Genomic DNA, 17502 nt, shown 5'->3' with positions numbered 1-17502 from the left:
TTTTATTGATTTTGCCAAATTGCTGCCTGTTAACTTGAACTTCAGAAGTATTCCACAGATGTTACACAAGTGTTTGGGAGCTATTGCAGCTCGCTAGTTAGATGGAATGTTGCATGTCAGAGAGTAGGTGGAAGATTGGTTACTTTGGGGAGATAGTTTTGAGGGGATTATCATAATTCTGCCACAGTTGACAGCTTTGGATATACACTTCGATAGCAAGACTTCATGTCTTCTGTGATTTATTTACAAGAAAACTCTTCTGTATGTGGAATTCATGAAGCCTGTATCTGTAAGGATCCAAACATCATGCTTTGAGTGACCGTTAAGGGTTTTAATAGACCCGTGGGACCAGATTAACCAAAAGAATAATCGGCACAGATTTCTTTACCATCACTCTCTTCCCTGTTGATTACTGGTTAAATTAGTAATATCTAATAAAGGCCCTATGTCAGGTTAGACTCTGCCTCGCACTGTGGCAGTTTAGAGATCTTTACCGGAAGGTTCCTCATGCACTTGGTACCGTTAGGGATGCAGAGAGAGAGACCTGATGCGTGGTGTTTGCCTGCAAAAAATCTTCTGATACAGTTTCAGAAATGATAAGCGGACATGAAAGGGTATCTGATGATATAAGTGTTCAGTAAATGACTGTGTGGGGAAGTACACAGTGCAGGCAGCATCCGTGTGAGTGAAGAAGAGAGGCGGGATGCCATTCCACAGAGGGAAAGGAGCCGGGGTGCACAGAGAGAGGGTTGACTTGAGGCCAGGCGGCATTTCAGTAGGCACTGGTATAAAGACAGGCTGAAATCAGTCTGGAGGTTCGGAAAGTCAGGCTTAAGAATTTGGACATCTGCAGGCATAAACTTTTTCCATTTTATGCTGTAACTGCAGGCATAAACTTTTTCTATTTTATTCTGAATTTGTGACTTTGAGCCTGTTCCAGTAATAGACACATTTTGAAATGTATCGCAAATACAATTTCTGTACGTTCCCGTTTTCTTTTTTTTTAATCACAGGTTCTTTCTTGCAGGAATTTCTTTCCACAAGCATAAATTAAAGTTACAATCAAGCGACCCCTTTGACTATTGTTAATACATGAGCTATGGCCAACGGTGACTTACTCTGACACTGTGAGAAGGTCTGAACATTAAGTCATCTCGTGTACTATGTTATGTAGCACGGATACAAAATGCAAAGACCCAAATGCATGAGGAATTTCTCGGGGCTTGAATATCCCGACACTATCATTAGGGCTTCGAAAACATAGCGTTTTAGATGCGTTATTTTTCAAATGTAATTTCCATTTTGTGATGGTAACATGAAGTATTAAAACGCTTTAAAAATTAAATTTTCGATATTTATTTTTTTGATGGCTAGCCAAAAAAGCCTCCAAATTTCGAGACTGGTTGGACTGCAGCAGTATGGAGATAAAACCCAATGTTGTCGCCATGGAAATTTTAGCATATTTAGCATATGAAACTGTGGCACAGGTAAGAATTATAATATCTGTCCTAGCAGGCCATTCATGACTGCTTTCTCCTAATCCCTGTCCATGATCAGGTCCTCTACCGCTACTCTTCCAGGAATGAGAACAGCCATGAGTTGTATCCTATGGCAATCTTGCCATTTTCTGAAATTTCCTTCAGTTAATGTTTCTCTGTATCCTCAACTCTGGTGGGTGTTAGGGTAAAAGTGGCTGTTTGTTACAACTTGATCCTAACCCGAAGTTGTGTATCCCTGCATACTTTTTCTCAACCTTGAATTCTAAGGACACATCTACCTTGTTTAGAGATTATGTTTGAGCTTTGAGAAATACCTTTCTAGTTATGTACAGTCTACTGAGTGCTTACCAAAACCTGAGTCCAGAATCAGAGCATGGTCCTTTGACCACAAGCATCAGCCTCTCCTGGCTGCTTGTTTAAAATGTTAACCCAGAGGGGCGCCCTGGAGGCTCAGTCGAAGCATCCAACTCTTGATTTCGGCTCAGGTCATGATCTCATGGTTCGTGGGATGGAGCCCCGCGTCGGGCTCTGTGCTGACAGTGCGGAGCCTGCTTGGAATTCTCTCTGTCTTCCTCTCTTTCTGCTCCTCTTCAATCCGTCAAAATAAATAAATAAACTTTAAAAAATAAAAGAAACTAATAAAAGAAAATAAAACGTAACCAAATTCGAATCTCGGTATCTAGAGCCCAGAAATCTCTATTTTAAAAAGCTTCCCCTAGTGATGATTAAATACAATCTGAGAACTACTCCCCTAGAAAGTCAGAATATATTGTTTCTTTTTTTTTTTCAATAGCACATGTTTATTCAATAAATTCGGCCTGCTGCATTAAATTGCATTTATGTTTTACTGGATAAAAATCATCCGTACTCTTGATAGAATAAAAGCACAGTTTAGAATATAGCATATCTAACCAGTTTATTCATTTCATTTTTCTAATATGAAATTTATTGTCAAATTGGTTTCCATACAACACCCAGTGCTCATCCCAACAGACGCCCTCCTCAATGCCCATCACCCACCCTTCCCTCCCTCCCACCCTCCATCAACCCTCAGTTTATTATCAGTTTTTAAGAGTTTCTTATGGTGTTTCTATTCATGGATAGGTCCATTTTCCAGTCAATGAAAGCATATGCTCATGTGCACAATACTGATTTTTAGGCTCACCGTATGATCAGTAACATTTGGAATGGATTGCTTTTAGTTTCGCCACTGCATTGACATTGGTGGTTCTTTCCAGTGATGTGACTTCTTCTCATTACTCTGATCTAGTTAGTGGACCTGGCTCTTCTTGTGAGGCAGGACATGGTAACCAAGGCAGGAGACCCCTTCAGCCATGCCATTTCTGCAACCTTCATTCAGTATCACAACTCTGCTGAGGTGAGTAGCAAAAAAAATCTGTCTTTGACACATCTGTGGATTTTTCTCATGCCTGGTGTTTACCGTAGTAATTCTTTGGAAAAGACAATGTAGGAATGTATAGCCTTCAGTCAGGAATCTGAACACACTCAACTTTCAAACAGAGATTTTCTGAGTTCCTACTATGTTCCAGACCCTAACAAGCCACTTAATACAATTATTTGCTCACCTTTTTCTTGCCTTATCTAGCTTCCCTAGCCCTGCAGTGAAAGAGGGATAGTTGTAGACCTCACCTCGTTTCCATGGGAGGTGAACAACCGGTTTGGGCCTTTGAACAATGTTGAGAATAGTTCTTTATTTCTTTGCGCCTCAGAAATGAGACGATCACTATTATTCGTGTCCTAATAATTCCCAACGTTTATTGATAATTTTACTTCCCAGTTATTGATCCACCTCTAAACATGATTTAAAGAAGCATGGCTCCACCTATTCTCTGTGTTCAGATTGGCCCTTGTCATGTGAGGATCACATCCTTTCATATCCAGTTTATGCGGCTGGGACCCCCACTTAGGGGACTATAAAATCTTGCCAGACTTTAAGACATTGTGCAGTAACTGTGTACCATTCTTAGTATGAAGATTCTCTGTAAGCAGCATATACCTGCAAACCAGAAATGTGATATTATCTATTGAATGGATTTGCTAATATATAACTTTTTTTTACTAGCACAAACAGCAATTTCATATAATTCAATCTAATAACCGTATAGAAGGCAGCAAGAGGTTAGGTTAACATCTACATGTATAGTTGTGAAGTGAGCTTTGGATCAAGTTGGGTGAAATGTATAACCTGAAAATGGCTAAGCCCCTTTGAGAATTTGGCAAAAACTATAAACCCTGTCTCAGTAAACATATTCACAAATTTTGTGTACAATTCAGGGTGTTCAAAGACCCTCTGAAACCATTCTGTGGATCTAAGGGATCTGTGAACCCTACGGACCCTAAGTTTAAGCATCTCTGCTCTTGGATGCTTAGAAAATATATAAATATATATGCCTATATATCTTATTATCCGTCAGAAGATTGACATCTTTTTATTCCCCTTGGAGGATCAGATTGGCTTGGAATCCAAGTAGAAATTAAAGTGTTTTTGCCCGTTACAAATCCTTTTTTTTTTTCTCCTTAGAAAAGATCATACATCATTATCAGTCATCATACTTTAAAAGTCCCTAAAGCTTACTCAGTTGATTAAACACTTTGTTTTCTTTACGTTACAAACCCAAATTACGATGTCAAAGAACACCCTTTAAAAATATCTTTGGTACACGTTCACTTTATGAATATGTGTATAAGTATGCTTTTCATTAACATCAGACAAATTTGTTGTAACATTTCTAATTGAAGAAATTTACAGTGAACATAACAAGCCTAGTTTTCCCTTAACGTTCAAGGGATTGCTTGCATGGCTAGGAAAACTCTTTATTTCCCTTCTTTCTTGGTTCTCCAGGGTGGCCAAGCTGCCCTGGGCAACCACTCAGCAACCACAGCTGCTGCTCCCAGCTACCCAGTAGTTAAGAAAAATGGCCTGTGTGTGCTCGGTTTCCCGGGCTCTCTGGGAGGCGGGAGCGTGAGTGTCGGAAAGCATCCTGACTAAATATGTTAGCAAAGCCTCAAGCGTTTCCCTGGCCGTCCAGACACCCCTCCTCCTGTGTGACTGGTGGTCAAAATGAACATTCAGAGGGACTGGAAATCTTCCTGCCCTTTATTACCTGACAAAACACAGAGAATGGCCACTCTAAAGTAGGATTCTTCCTCATCAGTGTTACAAACGAGCAACCAACATCAAGGGCCTGCTTTAAAGGGCTTTTTAACAAATTGGGTACAAAGGGGAACCCCAAAGACTGGTATGATCTGTGTTCTGTAAAACAAACAAGGAAATGAAGAACAAGCAAACAGACAATTTGAGATTGCATATGCTAATTTCCAAATGAGTGCCATAGACAGGAAGCATGGAGGTAGAAACAATCCCTGACTGTAGAGAAGACTTCAGAGAGGAAGCTGGTGTTGAGGGAAGATAGGACTTTGACAAGATGGTAAAACTGGGGAGAATATTCTAGGCCTCAGAGGCAGCATAGGTATAATTGTAGAAGGGAAAAACAAAGCTGATTAAAATATTCAAGCAAAGGATTCATTGAGGAAGTGGAGGAGGTCAGATTAGAAAATTAAGCCTTAGGCTCTTAGAGTTAAGGAAGAGTTGAAGGGTGCTTGGCTCCTAAAGGGTGATGAGTTCAAATGGGTGTTTTAGGAAGATCCAAATGGAGGTGCTACATGCTTTGGATTGGAATCAAGCTCTCAAGGCATGGAGTTAATACATAATACATTCTATTTTAATGACTGACATTCTTGAACACTAGGCATATAAGGAACCAAGCTAGTTATGCTTGGGTTCTCAGATTAGCATCTTTAATATGAATTGAAGTTAATTTTTAAGGTTTTTTTTCTAACATATGGTTTATGCACAGCAAGCAGAGATCTCTAGGAGTTACCTTGTTTTTCCTAAGAACAACTCATGCCAAATTAGCCTTATTCTTTCTTGTTTGATAATGTTCCTAGGCAGCCAAATCAAAGAAATATTTCTGAAACCAATACATGCATCTCAGCCAAACATTTTACAAAGTTTAGCTTAATTTTTTTTAAATATGGAGAAGTGTAGGCCAGCAGATAGTATGGTTAGTATAGGTGGTGAGATAAAGAAAATGTGGACTAATAATACCATATCTGAAAAAAAAACTTCTAGGCGTTTATTGGCCTGTACATTTCTTAGGAGCTAATATTGTGATGTTACTGATAAGGAAATTTTTGTGTTTAGTTTCAGTGTTTAGGTACCATCCAATAGGAAGGACATTGACACAGTAGAGGATATCTAAAGGCGAGTTATATCTAAAGGTGAAAGAACCTGAAATAAGTGGTTGAAGGAATGTGAGCTAATTTGACCTATAAAAGAAAGGAGGCTATGCAAAGTGACAGTCCTCAAACATTTGAAGCACTTCCACGTGGAAGAGAGAACAGACCTGCAGTCATGGCCAAAGAAACCAGATAGAAATGAGGGATATTATGAAAGAAGGAAGGAACTAGAAATGGAAGGAGCTAGAGGTATCTACAGTGACCCTCAGGCACTGAGTTTGAGTCACTGGTAGAAGGCTGGTCACACTGATACAAATCATGTCTGGACAGCGTCCGGTTTGGGGGGGACTTCAGAGGTGCCTTTTGAGACATGTAAGTCTGACATGCTGACAGAACCTCCAAGTAGAAATCTCTCTATCTGACCGAATCAACAGAAATTTCAGAAGCTGTAGTAGACAGATTAAGATTAAGCTGATCAGACAGATTAAAAATTTAGACTATTTAGACTCTCAGGGGCAAGACAGGGCACCATTTCTGTGCACTAGATAATCATACCTTGTGTTTTGATACTTGTAAACCTCAAGAAGTATTGAATTCAGGAGGTATTCAACCAAATTGAATGTCAGTAGAAGTCCTGGTCACTTGATTTCAAAACCAAATAAATCTCTTTGGGCAGGGGTCTAGCATGAAGTCCTACCCAGAATCTCCTGAGACCACACCTCCTCCCACACCAACAGCCCCATCATCTGGGTCACAGCACTCAGGGAAAACCACAGCAGGATCCCTTGGGAATGGGAGTGCTGGACAAGACTTGACTAAAACCAAGCAAAGGAAAAGAAAAAAGGTCAGTGATAATTTTTTTTCTTTTTCCTTTTTTTTTTTTTTGTTTGTTTTTGTTTTTGTTTTTCTGATGCAGAGCGGAGAAAGGCTTGTTGAGTTTGTTTCAGAGATCTGGAAAATGTTCTCTGTTTTGCTCATCATTCAGATTTTTAGAAACAACCAATTTATGCTTGACCATACTTAATGACTTCTACTGAAACTTTCGTGACAGATTTCTTCTGGATAAAGCAAGATAACGATTTTTTTCTAATATTTTATTAGAAAAATTTTCAAACGTAACAAAAATATTAAGGGAATTGTAGAGTTAACACCATGTATCTGCCATCTAGATTCTACAGGGAACATTTTACCATACTTAAGGTATTATCTACATATTGACTTTTATTATATCTATGCATCTAATTGTTCCTTTGCTCATCTGTCAGTTCATCTTTTTTTTTTTTTTTTTTTTTTTTTAGCTACAATGCCAAGTAAGCTACAGACATTAGTACACCTCAGGGCTTAACACTTCATTATGTAACATTTTTTTGTGGTTCTTTTTTTTTTTTTTTTTTTAAGGTAAAACTTAGCACACAGTGAACCACTCAATTCTTAAGTATACCCTTTGACGAATGTGGGCAAATGTGTAACCTGTTGTTTTGTAAATCCCTCTCAAAGATATAAAACATTATCATCAGTTCAGAAAGTTCCTGCATGCCTCTTCCCAGTCAATACCAGCCACTATCCTTAGAAAGGTAGTCATTGTCCTGATTTTTTTCATACTAGCTCAGTTTTTTCTGTTCTGGAACATCATATAAGAAAAATGTAGGATGTAAACTCTTTTGAGTGAAATGTCTTTCACTCCAGATATTTTTGAAGTTTGTTTTTCTGTATAAGTGTAATTTATTCCTCTTTATTAGAGTAATATGCCCTTGTATGAATATATCAATGTATTTATTCTGATTATGGTGGACACCTAGGCTGTTTCCACTTATTGAGGTATTCTAAATAAACCTGTCGTGAGCTTTATCGTGAAAGTCTTTATAGGCAAATGCCTTTATTTCTCTTGGGTAAATAGCTAGGAATTAAAGTACTAGGCCATAGAGTATGTATGTGTTCAGTGTTCAAAGAAACTCTAAGAATGGGGCGTCTGGGTAGCTCAGTCAGTTAAGCATCCAACCCTTCATTCCGGTTCAGGTGATGATCTCATGGTTTGTGGGTTTGAGCCCCACTGACAGCCAGATCCTGCTCGGGATTCTCTCTCTCCCTCTCCCTCTCTCTCTGTCCCTCCTCTACTCTCTCGCTCTCTCTCAAAATAAATATTAAAAAAAAAGAAAGAAAGAAACTCCACGACTTTTTTTTCCCAAAATATTTGTATCATTTTATACTTACACCTGCAGTATATGCCTCACATGTTCATCAGCATTTGGTGTTATCATTGTTTTTATTTTTAACCATTCTACTGGATATTCAACAGTGACTCATTTTACTTTGAGTTAGCACTTGCCTGATGACAAATGATGTTAAGCATTTTTTCAAGTGCTGACTGGCCATTCATGTATCTTCCTAAGGGAAAAGTCTCTTCAAATCTTTTCTACAGTATTTTGAGGGAAGGTTGTCTTTTATCACCAATCTGTAGGGGTTCTTTATATATATCCTATGTAATAATCCTATGTCAAATGTTTTTTCTACATGTTTTTTCTCAGTTCATGCCTTACCGATTCATTGTCTTAATGGTATATATTGATGAGCAGACGTTTTGAACGTCTGATGAAGTCTCATTCATCCAGTTTTCTCACACATTTATTGCTCTCTGTATCCTAAGAAACCTTTGACTTCTCTCAAGTCATGGCGATAAGTGTTTTCCTCTGAAAGCTGTATCACTTTCATTTCAATTTCATCATCATCAGATTAACTTTTGTGTATTATATGACTGGAGGTCAAGTTCACTTTTTTACATATGGATATCTGGTTATTGCCAAACTTTTTGTTGAGGACTCTTTTCTTCCATTAGATCGCTTTGGTGGCTTCGCTGAAAATCAAATGACCATTGACACCTGGGTGGCTCAGTTGAGCGTCCAACTCTTGATTTCAGCTCAGATCATGACCCCAGGTTGTGCGATCAAGCCCATGTCAGGATGTGTGCTGAGTGTGGAACCTGCTTAAGTTCCTCTCTCTCCCTGTCCTTGCACCCTGCTCACGCTCTTTCTCTCTCTCACCTCTCTCTCTCTCTCAAATAAAAATAAAGAAAGAAATAATCAAATGACCACATATCTAGTCTTTATTTCTGGAATTTCATTTGTTTCACTGACTGATTTGTCAGTTGTTTTGTTGGTACCATTTGCTTGGATTACTGTAGCTTTATAGTAGGTCTTATAGCGGGTAGTATGAGACCTCAAACTTTATCTTTCAGCCATAATTTTATGGACATGCTGTGTCCTTTGCATTTCTATATAAATTTTAGAATCAACATCTTAGTGTCTACCTAAAGGAAGGAATAAGGAAGGAAAGAAGGAAGGAAGGAAGGAAGGAAGGAAGGAAGGAAGGAGAAGAGGGGAAGGGAGGAAGAAAAAGACAAAAAAGCCTAGTGGGGGTTTGAAAGGGATCAGATCGAATACTTCCATCAGCTTGGGGTTATGAATGTCTTAACAGTACCAACTCATATAATCCATGATGATGGCGTACCTCTGTATCTTTATGAAATCTTCCTTTTAGCACTGGTAATATTATTCACTCTGAGTTCTATTTTATCTGATTACTATAGCCATTCCAGCCTTCTTGTACGGTTTACATTGATATGTTTTTCTGTCAGTTTTCTTTCAGTGTATCTGTGCCTTTAATATTTAAAGCACATCTCTTATAAACACCAAATAGTTGGGTCTTGCTTCTTTTTCCTTTCTAAAGTATATCTTTTAATTATAGTCTTTAATTCCCTGATATTCAGTGTATTTATTGACATGATCCGATATAGGTCAACTATTTTGGTATTTGTTTTCTGCTTGTTCTATTTTTGTTTCTCAGTTTTTCTTATTGTGGGTTCTGTGCTCTTTAAGAAATTCAGTTTATCTACTGGTTTCTTAGTGATACCTCTTTGCATTATTTTTTCAGTGGTTATGCTAAGGATTACAATATATCCTTAAATTTTCAGTGTACTTGGAGTTATTGTACTGCTTACATAAAATATGAGACTCATATTTGTAAGACGCATGTACTTTACTCTTGTCCATTACGCTATAGTTGTGATACATCTTACATCTTCTTATGTTATAAACCATAATACTATTTTTACCTTAAATAATCAAATGTATTTTAATGAAACTAAGAGAAAAAATAGACTTTAACATTCACCATTTCCATTTAACATTTACTATTTTTTTATGTTCAGATTTCCTTATGGTATTATTTTCCTCTTTTGTTCTACTAAATTTTATTTTAGCATTTGTTACAGTGCAGTTTAGCTGGTGATGGTTTCTCTTAGTTTTCATATTTCTGAAAATATCTTTTCTTTCATTTCTAGAAGATATTTTCACTGGATATAGAATTCTGGGTTGGCAATTTTATTTCACTACTTTAATGATATCATTCCACTATTTTCTGGCATCCATTGTTTCAATCATATGTCAGTAGTTTGTATTATTGTTTCTGTGTTTGTAATGTGTTCTGTTTCTCTGGATGGTTTTGGGATTATATCTTTATTTTTAGTTTTCAGCAGTTTGACCGTGATATCTACAAACATGGTTTTCTTTGTATTTATCCTGCTTAGGGTTCACTGAGCTTCTTGACTATTGGTTTATGCCTTTAAGTATTTGGGGAAATTTTCAGCAGTTACTTCTTCAGATATTTTTTTATGCTTCAATTCACTGTCTCTCCTCTACTTCTGAGACTCCAGGTACATATTTGATAGTTACTTTGATATTGTTCCACAGGTACCTGTTTAACCGTTCTCTCAGTCTTTTCTCTTTCTTCAGGTTGGATAAATTCTTTGATATTTCTTTATGTTCCAGACTCTTCTATCAGCTCCAGTCTGTTATACCCATCCAGTAATTTTTTATTTGTGATATTCTATTTAATTGCTTTATAATTTCCACGTGATTTCTTTTTAGTTGTTGTGCATCTAGTTTATTTGTCATTTATTACAAGTTTATTTTCCTTATCTTCTTGAACATAGTTATAATAGCTGCTTTAAAATCCTTCTTTGATCAATTAATATGGCTTATTTTCATCTCCATTGAGTATAAGTCATGCTTTCTGTGATACTTAGGCTCAGTGGAGACCAAAATAATGCCTCCTCTCTCAGTGTGTTCATCTCAGGCAATTTCTTACATTGTTGCATGTCTAGTAATTTTCAGTTATATCCTGGTAATATCATAGGTAATATATTGTAGAAATTTTGTGTTCTCTTATATATGTGAACTCTTACATATGAAGAGTTCTTGGTGTTGATAGTGGTGGTGATTGTGTGCATGTGTGTTAAGCAGACAATTTACTGTTCTACACTGAGCTCTAAACTTGAAACTCAGACTCCTCTTCAATGGCAGCAGCTGGAATCTCTCCTCGGTTCATGTCATTTTAACTGGGTTTCTTGGCTTTGGTACCACAGAGAAATCGATTTGGGAAAGTTTGTACATGGAATTTGGGACTAACCTTCTTTGATTTTGCCCATTTTTGGTATTTCCTTCCTCACTTCACACCTGCTGTGGGTGCCCTGAATTCTGGCCTATATTTCTTAAAGTCTCTAAGGTCATGTGCCCCCTATACTGACTGGAGCCCACCCTTATACTAAAACAGTGAAAACAGGAAACTGAAGCCACTGTTCTTCTCTTCTTCTAAATATAGGCACTCCCTTTCCAATTTCTGTCTGGTTTCGATCAGTCTCTATTGCTTTCATGTTCTTGTTTTTCATAATTTGTTTAAAGTTGATACTCCTTTCTAAAACTCAGTTGACAGGGTGCCTGGGTGGCTCAGTCGGTTAAGTGTCCGACTTTGGCTCAGGTCATGATCTCACAGTTGTGAGTTGGAGCCCCACATTGGGCTCTATGCTGACAGCTCAGAGCCTGGAACCTGCTTCCGATTCTGTGTCCCCCTCTCTCTCTCTGCCCCTCTCCCACTCATGCTCTGTCTCTCTCTCTCTCTCTCTCTCTATCAAAAATAAATAAATACATTTAAAAAAATTTTTTTAAATAAATAAGTAAAACTCAGTTGCTACAATAAGAACCATTTGCCATAACAAGTAATGGAACCATGCCAAGATATAATTTTATAATGATAGTAAGCAAATTTAAGTTTTAGTCTCATATCTCGTTTCCTCTTCCATTTACAAAACAACAGAGCTCAGTGCTTATTTATTAAGGGAAAATTTGAACTATAAGGAACTTCTGTATTATAAAGTAGTTTTAAAGAATTTTAGCTATAGAGCTCCAGCTCACTCAGTAACTGAAATTAGGACAACAAAATGTTACCTAAAAGACCTCTTCAGTGGACTTACTTTATTAAGTATGTAAGAAGTTGTAATTCATTTGAGATAATTATGCACACATACATAAAAATTTCAAGAATTTCTAAAACTTCTGAAGAATTCTTTTTTTCTCTTAAATATTTAAATACTCCTCTCCAAATCTTGTTGAAAGCTATCACCTTAGAGTTGTTTTATAGAAAAGGTTTCCTGAGTAAAGTATTAGATTAGTCCATATCTGAATTCTCCTAAATCGAAAATCAGTGACATCAGAATAATTTCCCACTTTAAAGCTATTAATTATTTCTCTGTTTACTCATCCACATCTTTCTACATTCAGACTCTTGCTGTGTTTTCATTTTTAGTCCTGGGAAACTTCAGCTATGGTGGTAAGATGGTACAACTCATTCTACATAAAATAATACAGCCTATATGTATTAGCCATGTGTCCTAGAAGCCAAGAGAGTCAATGTATAGCCATACAGTGGTACTGTCACTATAATCTTGGCCATGTCCCTTATCCTCACTTTCTCATCTATAAAATGGGGTAGGAGTTGGGGAAGTTTAGAACAGATGGCATCTTGCATTGCTTCCAGATTTAATAATGTATGAATCCTTAAATCTAGTGATACTCTCATCTTCTCTTCAAGTACCTTTTCTAGTTTTGATTTCCTTAAAGAAAAGATTTTTCTAGTTACATAGAACTACAGTTTTAACAATAAACATCTCAATTAAACTTTGAAATGAGAAAATCAACTATTAAAACTAACTATATTATATACTGTAATCTTTGGCCAGAGAATGGCCCACCTTCATCTGAAAAGAACCCTCCATAAGCACAAAGCTCTGGGAAAGCTACGTGTCCAGCAGTGAATAAAAGGAAGACACATACCTGGCCAGTCAGATTATAAATCAACCTTTGAGGTCAGTGAGTAATAAAAATACCAGTAATAGTAGTACTAACTTTTTGTTTTGCTCTCATCTGAAATATGTGCTCCTCCTCTGTAAGAACCAATATTTCAAGTTTAACAAAAGATCTAGTCCATCATTCTGGATGTGGAAAGAATAAGTGGCCATTATCTGAGATTCCAGGTCCTTCTTAAAATTGGACTTCCCTGGCAAGGGAAAGGCCAAGAAAGGATAGGATGATTTAACTTGCTGACCATTTTTTTAAAAGTCAAGACAGGCACAGATATTTGTTTGAGATCCAGCAGCAATACAAGTTCAGTGTAGCTTCCTTGGACCACAGTTGCGAGTTCAAACTGTGGAGAGACTTTATTCAACATAAGCCAGCAAGGACAAGCGGAGAGACAGTGCTCCAATCCAGGAATATGTGGGATTCCATATGATACTTCAGCCTCCAGTTCCCCGCATCAGCTTTTGGATGAAGAGACATAAGTGAAGATGCAGTGGAAGAATACCGGAATGGTATGAATGCAGCCAAGAGGAGGAGGACCTGACATATGAGGAAGAACTTTACCAAGAGCTTTTCTCAAGGAGATAAATGATTTATCTTGGTGAAGATTTCAGCACTCGTTACACAACAGGACTCCTTACGTTGTCAAATATGTAGGCTTTATCCTTGAAATTTTAAAAATAAAGAATATCCTAAAGTGTTGGCACAATCCGAATGGGAGAGATGAATTGATAAATAAATCTAGCACTCTTTAAATGTGATCATAGCAGATAGAAGATGTTTGTTTTTTTTTTTTTTTTTTTTTTACGTTTATTTATTTTTGAAAGAGAGAGCATGAACTGGGCAGGGGCAGAGAGAGAGGGGGACAGAGGATCCAAAGCAGGTTCATGCTGACAGCAGATAGCCCAATATGGGGCTTGAACTCACGAACTGTGAGATCATGACCTGAGCCAAAGTCAGATGCTCAGTCAACTGAGCCACCCAGGTGCCCCCAAATAGAAGAGTTTTAAAAATTAAATGACAAATATATAAGTGTAATGCTTATTCTTCTGAAACAATTATGAAGAATACTACAAAAAGGGTAGAGCCACTGCTAAATTAAAAATTCTCAACTTGGTATGAATTTTGAATTTGAACAGATTACAAATACCTTAGTGAAGTCCTGGATGTTGACAGAAATGTGAAGAGATTTCCAAAATCTATCATTTTAGATTTAAAGGTTCCCTTCCAAAGAACTCAGTGGGCAAGTCAAGAAAGTGTAGAAATGTGCACATGGTAACTTCCTGCTGTTTGCGGTTACTTAATTATAGATAAATCGGAAATGGGCAAATTGGAAATCTGATGACATTTTTCACAAAAGTGAATATTTTTGTTTTTTATATAAGTTAGCTTCGTGTTTTTAGTGAAGATCACACTTCAACCATTAGTTTCTAGCTTATGTTTCCTTCAGTGTTCTGAAATCCTATTTGATTGCCATGCCAGAGGTTCTGAGAGATTTTGACCAAATGTCCCATGGTTTTGACTAAAACCAAATTTATTTGGAAAAGTAAGGAAAAGTAGAATCATACATTGGCCATGGAGGAAAGAAATGAAACATAAATCCAAGTTGGGGGGAGAAAGGAGATCCCGTAGAGGAACTTTCCATCCTACTTACTATGCAGAATATTGACCCTCTTGATTTCTCTCTTTTGTATTTCCACTGCAAAACTTAGCTCTAAATTCCAAATCCAGCTAAATATTTGCATTGATTTCCACAAATAGCATTGATTTCCACAAATAGATAGAATGCCTCAACCTTTAATGAGTCTGTATTAGTCATATTCATCTTCTGGGGCCCAGTGGACTCACAGAAGAGTCTTTACCCTTATCAGATACCTACTAATTGCATTTATTCTAATATATTCCAACTGTCACAAAGTATTTGAAATTAGAATCAAGAAAACATTCAAAAAAAATCCTGTGTACTTCTATATCAGTGCCAAATGAAGGGTTAAGACAACAATTTGCGTGATTGCGGGCACAACAGCTATGTTATTTAGGGCATTGTTGGAATGAAGTTGAGAAAGAGACTCTAGAGTAAATTCCTATTTGGTTTATTGCATGTCTTATTAAAATCATAAAAATGGTCAAGATCTGGTTTGTTTCATATTGTACACTTTATTTCAGGTTCAGCTTAGATAATTAGCAGATGTTCTCATTGAATGGGAATTTTTATATTCTTTTACTAGCTATCGGAAAAGCATGCACAAGGTACAGAAAGAACATCTGAAAAGTACAGTGAAAATGTCTCTTCTAATCCCTGTCCTTTAGATACCCATTTATCCTTCAAGAGATAAGGACTATTACTGATGTTTGGTGTACCCTTGCAAAAATATTCTATGCTTAAATGAGTTTATAATGTTCGGCCTTTTTTTTTTTTTTTTTTTTTTAATTTTTTTTTTTTCAACGTTTATTCATTTTTGGGACAGAGAGAGACAGAGCATGAACGGGGGAGGGGCAGAGAGAGAGGGAGACACAGAATCAGAAACAGGCTCCAGGCTCTGAGCCATCAGCCCAGAGCCCAATGCGGGGCTCGAACTCACGGACCGCGAGATCGTGACCTGGCTGAAGTCGGACGCCTAACCGACTGCGCCACCCAGGCGCCCCTAATGTTCGGCCTTTTAAAAAAATAAGTGGTAACATAGTGCCACCCAGTTGGACACCTTGCATTTTTTCATACAATACGTCTTAGAGATAGTTCCGTAGGAGTAGGGATGGAACTTTTGGTGGTCGCTGTAGTTTCTGTTTCATTCGATGGATGTATCATAATTTATTTTAGTGTTCCCTCATTGATGAATATTTACCTCATCAATCCTAATAGTTCTGCAGTGAGAGTATAGATACGATATATAAAATTGTGTGCCTGTGTAATATATTTGTAGGATAAATCCTTAGAGGTGAAATTGGGGCAAAAATGGTGGTCCATTTCCATTTGACAAGATTTGGCCAAATTACCATCCATAGCGGTCATATTAGTTATACTCCTAGAAGGAATTATGAAAGTGGTCATTTTCATTATGAGAAAGACAAATAATCATTATGTGACTATGACTGACCTCTAGAATACAGCTATAGTAATACACAAACTACTGTTTCTTCCTGTTGATTCTTTAATGTTAATGACTGGCATCTGGTATCCATTGAAGTATAAAGCAATTAAAATTATTGCCCCAATTTTATAGATGAGGAAACTGAAATGCAGAGATATTACATTACTTGACAGGACTGGTAACTGATAGGATCTGGACTCAGGTATTTGGAAAACCAGAGCCTGCAACGGAACCACAAGACTACCTTGCTCCTATTGAACATTTTAATTTTTTTCAATCACGTTACATACATTTCTTGAGCTGGTATCCATACCCTCTTTGCAGATCATCTTTCTCTTTCTTGTGTCTTTTTGTACTTTCAAACCTGCCTTTTTACAGATGAAGCAGATTAAAAGAGACAGGTTTTGTTTTATTTTCTTTTGGCCCTAGGAACCAAGTTAACATGATTGTTTATGACAGACCCCAGTATTATAAATAAATATACAGCAATTTTATATTTTTCATTTTAAAATTGATGACCCTCAAGTTATTTCAGAAACATGCCCAACAGGTCCCGAAGAAACATTTGTAATGATAAATGTTTAAATGTTTTTCAAAAAAAATAACTTCCTTTTATAACTTCTTTCAGCAAGCCCCCACAACGATTCTCATCTACACGCAAGTGGCTGTATTCTCCTGCACCCTGACAGGCAGGCCTAGGTGAAATATTGTGGGCATAAAAATTGCATTTGGTAGGTCTGCTAAGGAAGGGGTCACGTAAAAGTCATCTTTGATTTGTTAATGGAATTTTTTTTTAAACGTAGTGTATGGCAGCAGGAATGTGCATCCCAAAGGGGAAAAAAACGTCCATTTTATAAAAGTTTATTTTCATATTTTATACACTGTAGTTCTGTTGTGTGTTTTTGATTTAGTAACAATTTATGTGTTTTTCTGTCGCAGAGCACTGCGGCCTGTGGTGTTGAGGCTCACAGCGATGCCATCCAGCCCTGCCACATCAGAGAGGCCGTTCGACGCTACGGCCACAAGATTGGCCCCCTTTCCCCATTCACAGTACGTAATAACAGAGTTATAAAAAGTTATATTTATAATCTGAAAGAATTTTGATTTTCAAGTGGTCAAATGAAGAAGCAATGGAATTGTTGAAAGCAATTTGTGGCGACGGTAATTTTGTTGTATAAAAGTGGCATAGTCCTCTTGGGAAATAAAAGTTAGTCATTTTTGTCTCTTTTTGGAAGGACAATTTTTTTCTACAAAATATTATTTTCTTTCAATTACAAATTATGCTTTTTTGTTGTTGGGGCTTATATTTTCTATTTCTCAAAGCTTAGGTTTATAAAACTTTTTTGTCAAATTATATGTATCCAAATATTGCCAGAAGCACTTTATATTTTAAAATTGGTTAGATTGGCAATGCCACTTCTATCAGATGTCCTGCTCCTAAACATACTTTGAGTTGGAAGAAGAAGA

The 17502-nt window shown here is 37.1% G+C and overlaps 1 protein-coding gene across 2 annotated transcripts in view; it reads left to right on the top strand.

Moving 5' to 3' along the window:
• The window catches only part of SUPT3H (SPT3 homolog, SAGA and STAGA complex component), a 539392-nt gene that overhangs the window by 437124 nt on the left and 84766 nt on the right, over positions 1-17502 (top strand). For both annotated transcript variants that reach the window (XM_045498438.1, XM_045498437.1), the window contains exons 8-11: positions 1375-1487; positions 2770-2877; positions 6436-6603; positions 16975-17085. In XM_045498438.1, coding sequence (XP_045354394.1) covers positions 1375-1487; positions 2770-2877; positions 6436-6603; positions 16975-17085 — 500 coding nt within the window. The remainder of the gene's footprint in view (positions 1-1374; positions 1488-2769; positions 2878-6435; positions 6604-16974; positions 17086-17502) is intronic.

This window comes from Leopardus geoffroyi, chromosome B2, assembly GCF_018350155.1.
Source record: "Leopardus geoffroyi isolate Oge1 chromosome B2, O.geoffroyi_Oge1_pat1.0, whole genome shotgun sequence".
Taxonomy (NCBI): Eukaryota; Metazoa; Chordata; class Mammalia; order Carnivora; family Felidae; genus Leopardus; species Leopardus geoffroyi.
The sequence above is the reverse complement of the archived record's forward strand: the minus strand, read 5'-3'. Positions and strand labels throughout refer to the sequence as shown.